Source organism: Nothoprocta perdicaria, unplaced genomic scaffold, assembly GCF_003342845.1.
Source record: "Nothoprocta perdicaria isolate Ctin4 unplaced genomic scaffold, notPer1 scaffold_8, whole genome shotgun sequence".
NCBI classification, from domain to species: domain Eukaryota; kingdom Metazoa; phylum Chordata; class Aves; order Tinamiformes; family Tinamidae; genus Nothoprocta; species Nothoprocta perdicaria.
Genome location: NW_020456087.1, coordinates 1088043 through 1101815, shown reverse-complemented (window position 1 = coordinate 1101815; position 13773 = coordinate 1088043). Strand labels below are relative to the sequence as shown.

The 13773-nt window shown below is 33.4% G+C and overlaps 1 protein-coding gene across 1 annotated transcript in view; it reads left to right on the top strand.

Moving 5' to 3' along the window:
* RYR3 (ryanodine receptor 3) overlaps positions 1–13773 on the top strand; it is a 175244-nt gene that overhangs the window by 75679 nt on the left and 85792 nt on the right. Inside the window, exons 20-34 of the mRNA XM_026051764.1 lie at positions 193–409; positions 598–702; positions 1802–1905; positions 2289–2372; positions 3698–3857; positions 4343–4490; positions 5091–5296; positions 6208–6382; positions 8152–8360; positions 9076–9260; positions 9828–9864; positions 10382–10542; positions 11081–11246; positions 12443–12529; positions 12730–12956. Of these exons, the coding sequence (XP_025907549.1) occupies positions 193–409; positions 598–702; positions 1802–1905; positions 2289–2372; positions 3698–3857; positions 4343–4490; positions 5091–5296; positions 6208–6382; positions 8152–8360; positions 9076–9260; positions 9828–9864; positions 10382–10542; positions 11081–11246; positions 12443–12529; positions 12730–12956 (2271 nt within the window). The remainder of the gene's footprint in view (positions 1–192; positions 410–597; positions 703–1801; positions 1906–2288; positions 2373–3697; positions 3858–4342; positions 4491–5090; positions 5297–6207; positions 6383–8151; positions 8361–9075; positions 9261–9827; positions 9865–10381; positions 10543–11080; positions 11247–12442; positions 12530–12729; positions 12957–13773) is intronic.

Sequence of the window (13773 nt, the reverse complement as noted above, 5' to 3'; positions counted from 1 at the left end):
ACTCAGAAAAATAACCAGGCTGGGAAGGAAGCTTGGTAAGTGCTTGGTAAGTTTTAGGTGCTTATTAAAGCTTGAAGTACACCATGATTGTGAATGCAAGTCAAATAAATATGTAAATTACCGATAACTTTTTACTGTGTTAGTATATGCTGACTATTTGAGAATATAATTTCTTCATTGTAAATTGCACAGAGTTCGTTTCCTTCTTGGTGGCCGTCATGGAGAATTCAAATTTCTGCCTCCTGCTGGTTATGCTCCCTGTTATGAAGCTTTGCTTCCGAAAGAGAAGATGAAACTGGAACCAGTGAAAGAATATAAGAGAGATTCCGATGGAGTGAGGGATTTGCTGGGTACAACACAGTTCCTGTCCCAAGCTTCCTTTATTCCTTGTCCCATCGACACCAGTCAGGTACTTTAAGTAGACAATAATAGCATTGTAAAATATGTCCTAAAAAAAAAACCACCTAAGATAGTAGCTTTCCTACTTTATTAGTGTGTGCTTCTCTTAATATAGCTGAACCAAGTGACCTGAATTTATGAGAGAGAACAAGTATGGAATATTGTCTTATTCTTGGATTTGTTATGCTCTTTTTTTAGATTGCTCTTCCTTTTCACCTAGAAAAGATCAGGGACAAGCTAGCTGAAAATATCCATGAGCTGTGGGGGATGAATAAAATAGAACTGGGCTGGACGTATGGCAAGGTAAGTCTTAAAAAACCTGGAAAACCTGGCTACACACAGCTATACTAGGTTGAACCATCTGTTAGAAAACCTGGACTTTAAAGTCTAACGGAGTATTTAATGGTGCCTATAAATACTTGCTAGCAAATTTTTTAATGAATGGTTGATTAAGCCAACAGGAGACAGTAATGCTATCTAGATATTACAAGACAAATCTGATATGTACATAAAGCATATGCTAGGGATAATTACCCATTTAAAAATATCTTGCTGAGAAATGTCCTAATTTGATTAAACTGGAATTCTATTGAAATTTATACCACTAATGAGTAACCACACAAATAGCTGTTTGACTGCTGTGGTGCTGGAGATCAGGTAGGTGCTGAAGTTTCCACATGGAAAAACTTCTACTGGTTACCAAGGCCGAATTTGATATCTTTTGTAACAGTAACTTTAAAATTCTTCAAAGTTCTTTATTTATGGATATTGAATGGATATGAATAAAATGTTATTCATGGATTTATTAATGTTATTTCCGGGCTTTCACAATTTTCATGAGTGTGAAGTGCCTTGGCTCTTAACTAAAAATAAAAATGCCTAAATGCCTGCAGAATCCCACTGGGTCTGGATTGTGGAATGAAAGAGCTTGGTAAATTAAGATCTCTAGTCAAACTTATGTGGGTGACATCAGTGAAAGATTATACTGCTCTGTTTTTTCAGTAAGATTTGGAAGGCATTACATAATGATACTTTAAGGTTTTTGAATCAGAATGTGTATGATAGTGTAAACTATACAAACTTTCTCCAGCTGTTACTCAGACATTCAGTGGAAATGTTCATTGCATTTTCAGATTTGCTTTGATGTGTTTTGCATGTTGATGCAGAACTCACAAAATACACAAAACTTTATTGTATTTTGCTGGTTATGGGGGAGCACTCTATAGTGCATAGTATAAATGAATCATTAGATGATACATTTGTATAATTATGAATACCTGTTGATGAGCAAAAATAAATGGTATTGTTTGCAAATAATTAAATGGTTTTTTGCTCTGTTGATGCTGTTCTGATTCTGTTCAGAATGAGATGTCAGGAAAATGTTCTTTGCTCTTTTTTACAGATACGGGATGATAATAAAAGGCATCATCCTTGCCTTGTGGAATTCTCAAAATTACCTGAAACGGAAAAGAACTATAATCTACAAATGTCAACAGAAACTCTAAAGTGAGTCTTAAATTTAAAAGAAAATAGTTACAGTATTACATTAAAAAAACACTTTATACTATTGCAATTTTAAATGCATGCAAATCAGTTAGAATATCTGGTTCAAAATGTATTCTTCTGACTTTGCTAGAAGTTTCAGGGATGCATTTAGAGACATTGGAGAAATCTGTGTCTACATAGATACAAGTAAAGACATAACACCAAATCCATCTGGTGTTACCTAGCATAATTTTCAAAACCTTCATTTATACCCATTATTTTGAATGACTTTACTGGGCTTTAAACATCATTGGTAAATTTGTAATGAAAACATTTTTATAATGAAAAAATGGTCAAACAGTATAATCTTTTGTCTTACTATTGCTATTTTTCTGTGTTGATAGAACTCTCTTGGCCCTTGGATGTCACATTGTTCATGCTAATCCAGCAGCTGAGGAAGATCTTAAAAAGGTTAAACTTCCCAAAAAGTATGTACCTTATGATCATGATTATTTAGAGTTTGCAAGTATAGAGCATTAATTAAATCTAAAAAAAAAAAAAAAAAGTAATTTAAGAAAATACTTACAATCAACCCCATATGAATGCCGACTTAGAGAACATGTGGTTGATTCATTGTCTTGCTTATGATGATTGCTGACTTCAAATGCTGATGCGTAATATCTCCTCGTGGAGTGACTCATGGAGATACAAATAGCCATGTACAGATATGACTGCATGTGACTTAAATCTTGCATGATCTTAGGATAGATACTACAAAATTAGAAGCAGTATTTCAGTATTTTTCTATCAGATAGCAATAGAAACTCTTCTATTTTCAATTTTCCTTTGGTTGAAATGAGGTATAAAAGTTTGTCCCACTTATGTATGTTGCCAAAGACATTATTAATATATTTCTTGAACCCTCCTGTGCTACAGGAAAAATGCAAGAGAAATAAAAATCTATAAAATTAGTTATTTAAGAGGGAAATGTGTACAGGGTAGTTGTTGCTCTTTTTTTTTTTTAATTATGTCTCACTGAGGAGATGAAATAGATTAATGTTTTGTTGTTCAGAAGTAATCAGTAGGACCTCAAAACTGGCAAAGATGAATCAAGAATTGTATCACTGTAGCCTAGTGGGGAATTCTATAGTGCTCCTGCGGCAAGTTGAAGTTTTGACCCTTAGTGAGATTTCAAGGTGGCAGCAGCAGTGAAACAGATTCTTTCCATATACCATCAGTTTATCATCTTGTAGGATGTCTGCTTTCTCAAAGTGATTTTATCTGTGAGAAACGAATTTTAAAGGGAGTAGAATAGTAATTAAATAGATCATTTTCTGCTATGGGGGATGGGAATCTTGAGCCACTTGATGACATTAATTTAAAAAGGACAAAAAGAACCTTTCCTAAATTCCATAGTGCAAGTACTGAATAATATGTATTTTTAAAACTTGTTACTCATTGGAAAAGTGGGAAAAGTTGGCAGTGTTAAAATACATTTTTGTTAACTCTTTTGGAGTGCGTGACATGAAATCTGTATAGGCTACTGTATCAAAATTATAGTATTTTAAAATACAGTAATACTCTGTACTTAAAAATAATATCTTGATGTGTCATCACACAGATTATTAAAATAAAGTTATGTTTAAAATGCAGAAACTAAAGTATACCCATTTAATAAAATTCTGCTATTTTCATACCATCTACTTAGGGACCTGTGAGGGATAAAGTGAACACCACTGTATGAATGACACATAGAAAACATTGATCATCCCTAGGGTATGTTGACTGTCTGTTATCCTTTATTTATTTACAGTTACATGATGTCAAATGGATATAAACCTGCCCCTCTTGATCTTTCTGAAGTGAAATTATTACCTTCTCAAGAATTTCTAGTTGATAAACTAGCAGAAAATGCACATAATGTCTGGGCAAAAGACAGAATAAAACAAGGATGGACCTATGGCATTCAGCAGGTAAGGACTGCGTTTACAGTTATTTGGGAGGAGGAAAGAATGGGAAATTGTGTTTTCTGGGAAGTTAGTTGGCAATGTTAAGCAATAGATTAAAGGCTAGCAATCATGGAAACTCTGCAAAGTTTGGAGAGTGGGATCAAAAGCCAAATGCAGGTGTTAGTGATCTGTCCTATATTGCCATAGCTGCAGAATTTATAAGAGGCAGTTTATTTTTCCATCAAAACTGAGAATACTATATTGATTAGTATATTTGAGAATATATTGCTGTACTTCTCTCTATTTCTAAGTCTTTATGTTTTTAACATCATTATCAACTGCGTTTAATGTACTGGACTTAATTTGCATTCATAAAACTGTTCTTTATGGATAATATGTCTTCCCTGTAATAACTTCTGACATTGTTTCAACTTTTGCTCTGTCTCGTCACATATGTCTTTGTGAAATTGAAACACAATTTTCTTTCTCTTTCTTGCAACTTCTTTTAGGATCTTAAGAACAAACGTAATCCTCGCTTAGTGCCATATGCATTATTAGATGAACGTACTAAAAAATCAAACAGAGATAGTCTCCGTGAAGCTGTTCGGACATTTGCAGGCTATGGCTATAGTGTAGAGCCACCAGACCAAGAAATAGGTGCGTATACTAAACAAAAAATATGACCATTTTTTCCATAATGCTGAGAAAACACTGAACACTGAAACAGATAAGAGAAACAGGTGTTAACTAGTGTGTGTTTATTAAAATGTACTTGGATGAAACATGCATATTACTTGCATACTCCTAAGTATATATTTTTTCAAAAAGGCAAATTGTCGTCAGTAATTGTAGAATTATATTTTCTTTGTATTTTATGTGGGAGAAAAATCTGTATTGTGAGTGAACATGCTGTGTTTTATTTGGAAACTTTCAGATATTCTGATGTGAGAGTTATGTTCCTGAAGCAATTCATGCATTTCTTGATTCTTTAAGGTATATGGAAAGTTTGAAATATGTGTCATTTATTTTTCAAATGCTTTCCTGCTTTGGGAAATCAGATATGTCACATTACAGTTCTAGTTCTTGCAGACTGCATTTATAAGCTATCAGAGATAGTTCATTAGTAGTTCTAAAGGTAAATATCCTCTAATGATTTTTTTTTAGCAGGATCGTAAGTAGATATGCTAAATTAGCTAATTTAGATTAACTAGAATCTAATTAAAATGGTTTTTTTTTGTCCTCTGTTTATTTTTACAGCAGACCAAACGATGGAAAAAGTCAGCATTGACAAGATTCGTTTTTTCAGAGTAGAGAAGTCTTATGCGGTGAAGTCTGGGAAGTGGTATTTTGAATTTGAAGCTGTGACAGGTGGAGATATGCGCGTTGGCTGGGCCAGGCCAGGATGTCGACCTGATATAGAACTGGGAGCTGATGACCAAGCATTTGTTTTTGAAGGAAGCAAAGTCAGTACACTTTTATTATTGTGTGAATTATTTTTGTGCATAAACAAACTAGGAGGAGAACTGGCATCCAGGTCTTCTCTGTAGCTGCTAAATTAACTACTGGAATATTTTGGATTCACATAAAGAGCATCTGGGAGCTCTGTTTCATGCTGTGTAGTATATGTATTTCAATATTGGGCATTCTAATTATGCCAAAAAGGTGAGTTGTTTCAAATCCATTTTCCTTAGATATACCAAACCGAGGAAAAGAAGTCTTTTGTAAACAAGAGCATAATTCAAAATTTGTTTCCCCCTTTTCCTGTTTTATAAATGTTGAGTTGAGTTACACCTCGCCTCCTCCACTCAAAAAAAAAAAAAAAAAAAAAAAAAAAGCAGAGATGGGAATTTGTTTTCCTTTTTCTTTCTTCTCTGCATTCTGCACATGCTTTCTTATTAAGCTTGGCTCTCAAAGGACAAGCAGGTTAATAATGACACTGCACATAAGAATTGGTCTCCAGGGAACATGGATTATCCTCCAGGCTCCAAATTGCTGTTTGCATATTATGGAACTTCACTTTTTTTTATTTGAAATAAGTAAAATACTAATTAATGTACCTTAAAACCATATAATGAATTAGTTTGAGTTTGTGGAAGGAGGACATGTAAGAAAAGCAAAGAATTGAGAACAGAGTCCTGTTATTGCTTAGTTGGGTCATTAAGACTTAATTGTTTGCTACACATGATTTATTTACTTATTTAGACTTTCATGCCAGATACTTTTATCTATCTGTACAACATTCCTAGTCGTGACAGATTAGTATCTACGTCAATTTTTTGCTTCTAGAGCTTTTAAGTCTTTCATCTGAAAATATGTATGTTGTATATTGGAATTTTAGGGGTGCTTATTCATTTGGGTTTTTTGTTTTGTTTAGGGGCAGCGCTGGCATCAAGGCAGTGGATTCTTTGGACGAAGTTGGCAACCGGGAGATGTGGTTGGTTGTATGATAAACTTGGAGGACAAGTCAATTATCTTTACTCTGAATGGAGAGTTGCTTATAACGAGTAAAGGGTCGGAACTTGCATTTGCTGACTTTGGAATAGAAAGTGGTAATTGAATACTTTTTCTTTTTATAGTTACATGGTTATCAGGAGAGGAGAAAGAAAGACAATCTCCTACTCTGTCCTACTAGTTTAGTATGTTGAGAAATAAGAAATTACTGCTCCTGCTCATTTCTTTCAAGTTAATTCTAGGTCTTCCTTGTACTTTGTGTTCCGAACTAATTAAACTCTAAGGCTAAAAAGTATCATGCCACTGATTTTGTACTTGGAATAATTATAAAATGTAGTATGGTATTGTCTGGTGTCCATCTGCACTGCTTTCAGACGATTCTGCTGAAAAGCTTGAGTGTAACCCATATACCCTTTGTAACTAAGAATGATTATTAGTGAGTGTAATATACTAGAAACTTGATGTTCGTGACCAAAGTTGTTTATAGCATGAGATAGTGAAAGGAATCTGCTAGAGCTGTGCTAAAAATAGTGGATTTTTTTGTTTGTTTGTTTTGTTTTAGAAAAAGCTGTGTGAAACCACTGCCTTTCACCAGGAGGGACTGACATCTAAAATCAGCATGATCAATAACATGATCAGCATGATCAATAACAAAATTATAGTAGGGTTTTCACACAGCTCACCTTTAGAATGTTCTAGATAGATTTCTATATCTTCATAAGTCTGTGTGTCACCAGTGCGTGACTTATCTGCACTACTACTTTTTGGGAGAAAGAAATCTCTTCTGTTTCTTACTTCTTCATGCTTAGACAGGAGCATCTACGTGAATGTACTGATGGAGATAGGAAATATTTTCAAACTATACTCTTCTGCTTTTTTAAATTGACATTTCCTTGAAAGTCCATCTCCTGCAACTGTTAGTAGCATCATACTTGTTAGTAATTACCAGAAAATTTTGTAATTACCCACTGTCCATCTTCGGTCAGATGACTGCTGCAGTTTTTCTAACGATGGAGAATGAGGGACTGCCTTAAGAGAGCTTTTCTTAAGGCTTAAGATTGAAGTGTAGGATAGGGATTTTCTACTATACAGTGTCATTGTTCACTTGTCCCAGAAGTCACCCCAAGTTCTGCTTCAGAAGCAATGGAGAAGCCATTCAGCATCTTCATCTCAGTAGGTAGTGGCTCCTATAGGTGTATAGAAACTGAAAACGTTCAGTTAACAAAAATTAATGTATCTGTCTATCATGAAGGATGGAGATTGGCAACAAATTTATAGATATTGATGACAAAAGAAATTTTTAACAGATATACTGAGCTAACTCAACCTCATCTAAAAGTCATGTTGAAAAGTTGATGCTTGCAAGGATCATACATAACGATTGCTAATATCTACATCATTTAGCCACTTTTGGCTTGCATTGTCCAATTCAATATAAAGTCATGTTTGTTAGTCTAAAATAGATGAAGAAAATAATTAGTCTTTCTAATAATGGCATATCTCTTGTAATTTTTTATTTTTTTCAAATTTGATAGGCCACAAAGCTGTGCTCAACTTCTCATTATTTTGTTGATCTTTCATGGAAACCAGCATTTGTCAATAACAATTTATCAAGTTTAATGTTTAAGTACTTGGGATCATGTATGCAATGCTTTTTCATCCCCTTAGTACTTCAGATTTTCGGTAGCAGTTATGTTCAGTTCAGCCATTAATATTTAAGGTGGATTTAAATAGTACTGTCGTTGTTGATGTACATTCCTGTAGAAACTGAAGCTCAAATCCTATTAGACGGATCCAAAACTAAACGGTTGTGTTTTTCAAGTAAATTGTTGGATTTATTTATTTATTTTTCTTATCATTTTCTTAGGCTTTGTTCCAATATGTGCACTGGGTCTATCTCAAATTGGCCGCATGAACCTTGGAATGGATGCCAGTACGTTCAAGTATTATACAATGTGCGGCCTTCAAGAAGGTTTTGAACCTTTTGCTGTCAACATGAACAGAGATGTTGCTATGTGGTTTAGTAAACGCTTACCAACATTTGTCAATGTGCCAAAAAATCATCCTCACATTGAGGTAACATTACATGTTAAAGTGACACTTGTTTATCAACAGTTTGTTTAGGCAAGCTGAGACATTAAAGCCTTCCTAATACCTAGTGTCATCAGATAGTCTGTCATTTAAATCTTAAGTCACCCTTAGGTAATTCCAGATCATCTTGTCTATCTCCAACTTCATTTATGGTCATCTTATTACCCTGTATGGAAATACTTAACCGTTCTAGATTTAGCAATCTAGATTACTTATTTTTCTTTAAAAAAATTACTTTTATTGTATATCTTACTTTATAATATGTATTCTGTTTTTCATGTTTTTTTTCATGTCTTGGGAAGATTTTGAAATGCCTCTGTCACTGCCTTGGTTTAAAAGCATACTTGCTTTTTCAGCAACAGGGAAGATATAGAATAATATCAGACTCAGATTTTGGAAGGATCTTCAGAAAGATTTTGCTTTATATATCCTCTGTGTCAAAAATCTATCTGTGCTTTTCTTTCTGAAAATCTGCATTGGAGTACTTGAAAGGCTTTCCCACAGGAAGGATATTGAATCTACTGCTTCCCTCCCTACTTCTGGTAGTTTACCTATCAGGGAATAAAATTACATAGTTTTGAAATTAATTAAATTTTGACAAATTTCATTTTTCTTACAATTATCCTTCAATTGCTCACTAAAATTTTCAGCATTTTTCCCAGAATAGTGTCTTATCATTTTTAATTTCTATCATTTCTAGATATGGAGAATTGATGGAACTATTGAGAGTCCACCTCGATTAAAAGTTACTCACAAAACATTTGGCACCCAGAACAGCAATTCAGACATGATATACTGCCGTCTGAGTATGCCCATCGAGTTCCGTTCATCGTTCAGCTTTAGCATGGGTGTGGAAAATGCCTCGTCTGATACTTTCCAAAAACGGTTAGGTTTAGATTTGTGTTTTGTTATATAGGTTCCTAATTTAAATTCAGAATGTTTTCTTCTTTATTGCTGTACATTCAAGATCACATATTTGTTTTCTGGACTAAGAACACATTAGTTTTGGATGTATTTTCCTGATTTTTTTTATTATTCTTTAAAATAATTTTAATAGAATGATATTTCTGAACAGAATCAGAAAATCTCTTCAGAAGAGATGGATCAAAAAGATTCTAGCTAAGCATCTGCAATCATTTGGAAACCAATGGGATTTGCAAGGCTCTTTGACCTATCAGAAAACTAGCTTAGCATCTTTTACCCCCTGCACTTCAAAACTACCATTCAGTAGTGCAAAGATATCAGAAAATGAACTAACCTGTTCAAGGAAAAGACAGATTTTTAAGATACCACTTATGGGACCGGTTCAGTACTACCTTTATCTCTAGTTACCTGCTGTAAATCTACCAAACTGCTGATCCTCTTCCTGACCCTAGTAACTAGTTTTGCACACTTAGTTTAGTAATGAAGAGGTTTTTCCTTACTAATTTACTAATATTTTCTTTTATTTAGAAAGCACAGCCAAGAAAATGCAGTTCCTTCAACTACAGTGAGTAAATATTTTAGAAGACTTGGTTCTTACTCTTTAAAATAGTTTTAACCTTGACAGCATGATCATTAGAAGATGATCTGTTAGATAAGTTTTTGGACCTTTACTGGTAACTCTGTGTAAATAATGTTCAGAGTTGTAAGTCTTTATGTGTGTATATATATATATATATTTACATACATATATATATATATGTATGTATATATATATATACATAAAGACTTATATACATATATAAGTCTTTTTTTATATATATATGCGTGCGCGCACACACACACACACGCACACACATATATCTTGATATCTCAATTCACGGATCAATTGAATGTTAAATACCAAAATTAAAAATGACCTTGTCTGGGGAGGGGCAGTCGATGAACATTTTATAAGACTTATTAAATGAATTTGAATGACTGTTATTAAAATTTTACAGATGATTTTTTTTGTACTATCTTCATTTTTTTTTCATAAACTAATTTAAATTTCTCTTACTAACATATTCTTTTGTTCTTTTCAGTATTTTTATTCACTGCGGATATTTGCTGGCCAAGACCCCTCCTCTGTCTGGGTTGGCTGGGTAACACCAGACTATCATTTTTACAGTGAGAATTTTGACCTAAATAAAAATTGTACAGTGACAGTAACTTTAGGTGATGAGAGAGGCAGAGTTCATGAAAGGTATGAATTTGTTTATCATTTTTTAAAGTTTATATTATAATCTCATGTCGAAACTGAATGATTCCCAAGGTTAATGAAATTTTAATAATCTAAATTAAAAATTGATGGAGTAGAGCAGTTCACTGTTCATTTATATGTGGATGTATTGTTAAAGTCAACAAATCAATCACACATGTTCTATTTGAAAGGAAGGCCTGTGATGCATCTTTATTTAGCGTCTATATTTGGGCGCTGTGAGCATCACATATGCTCACAAAAGCATCTGAAGACCCTTCATATTTAAAANAAAAAAAAAAAAAAAAAAAAAAAGAAAAGAAAAAAAGAAAAGAAAATTAATAGTGGACTTTGTCAGTCATAGTGCCCAAAATGCCCCTTTTAAAAGCTTACATTTTAACAAGAAAACACAACCAAAGGCAACAAAAGCACCCTTATGAATCTATTATTTCACTGAAAAGTACATCATTTTTGAACGCTTCATTATATGTGGTATGACCTGTGATTTTCTTTCTTTTTTTGGTTCCTGCTGTTTTTCTTCCAGTGTGAAGCGCAGTAACTGCTACATGGTCTGGGGCGGGGATGTGATTGTGCACTCACAGAGGTCGGGTCGCAGTAATGTTGACTTGGAAATCGGATGCTTTGTTGATCTGGCTACGGGAATGTTGTCATTCACGGCCAACGGAAAAGAGCTTGGCACTTGTTACCAGGTATTATCAGATTTTCAAGAAGTCGGCTAGTAAGCTGGTTGCTTTGATGCTATTATATTTTGTTTTGCTCTCCAGAAATCTGACCAAAAACTAATCTGGTGGCAACACCATGTTATTGTACGTTGTGTTGTTTTATTCCTCTCTTGTCCCCCTTTCTTGCCATGTAGAAGAGTTAGTGTTGGTAATGATGCATTTTCTTCTTCTATGTGGGGGGAAAAAAAGAAAAAAACTAAAATAAAATTTAAAAATCTGTCACACAAAACTTAAATGTTTGATAAAATTATTTTTATGTTGTTAAAATATACTTAATGGAACTTTGCATACTTGATGAAAAGGAATGCTACAAGGTTGGACACAAGTTGGGAATGATATAGGTAGCTGATTTTGATATGTTGTAAAATGTCAGAATGGTCAGAGAATTTTGGTAGCATACTGGGAGAATATTAACTGTCAACACTGTGGGAACAGGAAATAGGAGATGATGGTATTTAAGCCTCATACTTTGCTAAATGTGACAGATTTTGAATAAACCCATGGATTTTATTTATTTATTTTCATGGAACAGTATGCTTGTTATCTCCTCACTATAGAAATAGGAGAGTTATCTCCTCTCTATAGGTTTTCCTCGTTATAGAAATTCATCTATAGAAATTCCTCTAACAGAAATTCGTGGTTTCAGCCTTTTTTGTCATAAATTATTTTTCATTACATAGGAATGTTTAGCTGTAAAAATAAGATATATTATGATGTGAAAACCTCTGTTGATGTATTACATTGTAGAAAGTTGTATTCTATCTCCAGTCTATGCTGGGATTGCTCATCCTAGAGCATAGGAGCAGAGTATGTAGTTGTGAAATAACATTTGAACATAGTTTCTTAAAAATGCCTCAAATACCATTTGGATATGCTGGAGAAGAAGAATCAACGTAACTTATTACAGAAGTTCTTGTGTGGCTATGACACTGCTTAAAGTAGCAAAAGTAGTTATCTGTCCATAAATTAGATGGGTTTACAAAGAAAATTCAACAAATTCTTTACCATTCTAGCATGTAAACACAGGCAGACATTAATCAACACTTCCTGTTTTTGCATTTCTTTCATAATGAGATGTGAGCTATGTAATCCTTACTTTGCATCGTGTATTGAGAAGAGATTCTTGTTATCTTTTTAATTTTGCAATTTCATTTCTCTTCTAGGTTGAACCAAACACAAAGCTTTTTCCAGCAACTTTTATACAGCCTACAAGCACTAATTTGGTTCAGTTTGAACTCGGTAAATTAAAGGTATTAAATATTTTCCATAATGGTGCTTTTAAAAATCTGTTAATTTCCACAGAAGTGCCTGTTGAATTGAATGTGTTTAGTGTGAATTAACTTCTTGTTTGGCACGTATGTTTTGTAAATGTAATGCTATCTTTTAGTGTTAAAAGTTCAGTAAGTACAGTTAGGCATTGCAAAAAGTAACTTTTATTTATTTATTTCAGAATACTATGCCTTTATCAGCAGCGATTTTTAAAAGTGAAGAGAGAAATCCTGTTCCTCAATGTCCCCCTCGCCTCGACGTGCAAACTATTACACCTGTTTTGTGGAGCAGGATGCCAAACACCTTTCTGAAAGTGGAAACTGAGCGTGTCAGTGAGCGTCATGGCTGGGTTGTGCAGTGTTTGGAACCTCTGCAAATGATGGCACTTCATATCCCAGAGGAAAACAGGTATGTTCAGAAGGAACTACAGCGAATTGCTTGTAGAGGAAACATATTGAAGTGGGTAGTTAATATTTCAGTGTTAGTTAAGCCTGTCTTTGATGTTATTGACACTAGAACTGTTTAGAATTTCTGTTCTTCTGAGCTTCTATCTGAGTAAAATTTAAACAGATGAAAGAGGCTGAATAATTTGATTGCTATTTGATTTTATCAGCATACATGAGATAAGATAATTTTTATTGCTACTTAATTTTCTTTTTATTATATTATCTCTTAAACCACTGGATCTTTAAACACACAACTTCTCTTCAGCTTGGGAAGACACCTGCAAATACGATTTTGCTGGGGTTTTTTATGTATTAAATGCTTTCTAGCTTCATCTGCCCTGAATTTTTGCCAATTTACTTGAAGGAAACCTGATTTTCTTAGATTTTCAGATTGCATTAAGCAATCATATCCATTGTTTCTGGAGTGATCATCATAAATCATCTGATATTTGAATACCTTTAAACAGTGAAAATTAAACTATAAGTAAAAGCCTAGAAGAAAGCTAATGAAAAATGAATTATTTAAATTCATTTAATATTTAAAATATGAAAAGTTAATATTATTCAACTTAAATAAATGGGCTTTGTAAGAGTTTCAGTTTTCCAAATACATTCTTAATAAAACAAACAAACAAAATAAACTTGTAAGTCTCTATATTTTCACGATATGCTGGTTTGGGATTGATTTCAGAATATTTCAGAATATTTCAGAATATTTCAGAATATTTCAGAATATTTCAGAATATTTCAGAATATTTCAGAATATTTCAGAATATTTC